The 2500-nt window shown below is 25.8% G+C and overlaps 2 protein-coding genes across 2 annotated transcripts in view; both read right to left on the minus strand.

The window, feature by feature from the left end:
• Positions 1–2500, minus strand: part of LOC122261529 (putative G protein-coupled receptor 63) — a 20920-nt gene that overhangs the window by 13923 nt on the left and 4497 nt on the right. The gene's annotated exons all lie outside the window — the stretch shown is intronic.
• Positions 1–2500, minus strand: part of LOC122261530 (uncharacterized) — an 8552-nt gene that overhangs the window by 5620 nt on the left and 432 nt on the right. The window contains exon 1 of the mRNA XM_043029226.2: positions 2404–2500. This exon is cut by the window's right edge and continues 432 nt beyond it. Within this exon, the coding sequence (XP_042885160.2) occupies positions 2404–2500 (97 nt within the window). The remainder of the gene's footprint in view (positions 1–2403) is intronic.

Below are 2500 nucleotides of genomic sequence, written 5' to 3' on the forward strand. Positions count from 1 at the left end.
AAAAAAAAAAAAAATCTGGTCGGAATGATAGTGGTGATGTTGATATTAATAAAATTACAGATTTTTTTTTTTTTACTGAAATGGTAAATGAATACTTATATAAGCATCATTAACGACAATAATGATAACGTGAGTAATAATTGCAATCATAACAATAATGACAATTATCATGAAAAATAATGATACCAATCATGATAATAACAATAATTAATATGTCTACGATAATGAAATGATGACAATTATAACGATGATAATAATGATAATGATGATTACGAAGATAATACAAAATAAGTTATAATTATGATGACATTGATAATATAAATAAAGATAATAATTATAACAATAATCCCAACATTAATCAAAATAATGAGAATATTAAAAAGGATAATATCGATATTCTTTGTAATAACAATGAATAGGATAAAGATCATAATGATAAGCGTAGTAATATTAACGAGAAGAGGGATAATGAAAATAAAAACTCTAAGAAGGACTCCGATAATAATAAACATGTGAGTAATAATGATAATGATGATGATGATTAAAACGATGATGATATTAAGAATGATGATAATAAAAAAAGTGATGAACTTTAAGATGAGGATAATGATATTGATGGTAAGGAAAATGACAGTAATAGTTATGAAATTGATGATGATATTATTGATAATATTAATGATAATGAAGATAATGACAGCCCTAATGTTAATGATAAGGATAAGAATGATAAGAATATTACAACATTATTACTAATAATGATAATAGTAATAGTAACTATGATAATGATAAGAATAATGACAATAATGATACTGATAATAATGATGATAATACTGACAACTACTACTAATGTTAATATTCATATCAATGAAAAAGATAATAATATCAGTAATAATGATGAAAATTATCATAATAATAATGATCATAATAACCATGATAGTAATAATAATTATAGATAAGAGGAATCGTTATAGTAATAACATTAACAATAATGATAACAATCAAAGTAGTTTAGTGATGGCAGCAGTATAACAATGATAACACACACAGGCAATAATAGTAGTTGTAGTAATAGCAGTAGTAGTGGTAGTTGTAGTTATAATAATAATGATTATGATAATAAGAATAACAAAATAATGATAATTATGATAATGATAATGATATATATTATATGATGATAGTAATAATGATAGATATGTTAATACTAATGATGAAGATGATAATGATAACAAAGATAATAATAATGATGATGATAATAATAATAATAATAATAATAATAATAATAATAATAATAATAATAATCATTATGATAATAATAATAATAATAATAATAATAATAATAATAATAATAATAATAATCATTATGATAATCATAAAGATAATATTGATACAAGGTATAATAATGATAACCACATAAATAATGATAGTAGAATTAAGAAAATAATCTTGATGATAATGATGAAAATTATAATAATGATGATGGAAATAAATGCTAATAGTAATAATAATAATGATGATGATAATAATGTTGATAATAACAAAAATGATATGGAAATTATAAAGATTTTCATGATGATAGTGATAAGGATAATGGCAATAATGAGGATTATCTACAATAGTTTAAAATAAAAAGTAATTACTCTGTTATAAATAGGCAATGAATGATAGTGATAATTCTCATAATATAATATAGTTATATGATAATCATCATTATTATCATCATTAATGATAATATCCTTATCATCATTATTACAATCTTTAGTATTATCATTATTCCAATGTTTGCTATTATTATTGTCATCATTATCATGACTCTCATCATTATTATCATTAACACTATCCGTACTGTTAACATCATTATTTCATTATCCTTATTATCATTAGTAGTAGTAGTAGTATCATCGTCATTATCATCATCGCAATAAATGTAAAAAATAAAGTATATATGAGACTGTATTGTATGGTTACGATAAGGAATTCAAAAGTGGTGACTGCAGTATTGAGAACCTTATAAGCAAAGCCAGCTATAGTCCAGTGTTGAGAGCATTATAAAGCGAACCAGTAATAGTGCAGTATTGAGAACCTTATCAGCAAAAGCAGGACTAGTTCATTGTTGAGAGCATTATAAAGAGAACCAGCGATAGTTTAGTGTTGAGAGCATTATAAAGAGAACCAGCAATGGTTCAGTGTTGAGAGCATTATAAAGAGAACCAGCAATAGTTCAGCGTTGAGAGCATTATAAAGAGAACCAGCAATAGTTCAGTGTTGAGAGCATTATAAAGAGAACCATCAATAGCTCAGTATCGAGAACCTTAATAAGCAAAATCAGCAATAGTTACATAAGCTCAAGCTAGGTTACCGAAGCCCAATTTTAATTCCGTTCCCGAGAGGTCAATTGCTACGAACCTGCGCCTGCGCCGTGGAGTCGAGGAAGCTGTCAATGGCTCGGATGGCCTTGGACACGGCGCCAACCCCATCGGCGACGTCATGCAGAATCCGGCCT

The sequence above is a fragment of the Penaeus japonicus genome, unplaced genomic scaffold, assembly GCF_977035675.1.
Source record: "Penaeus japonicus unplaced genomic scaffold, GWHDUDI00000001_assembly GWHDUDI00000035, whole genome shotgun sequence".
Lineage (NCBI taxonomy): Eukaryota > Metazoa > Arthropoda > Malacostraca > Decapoda > Penaeidae > Penaeus > Penaeus japonicus.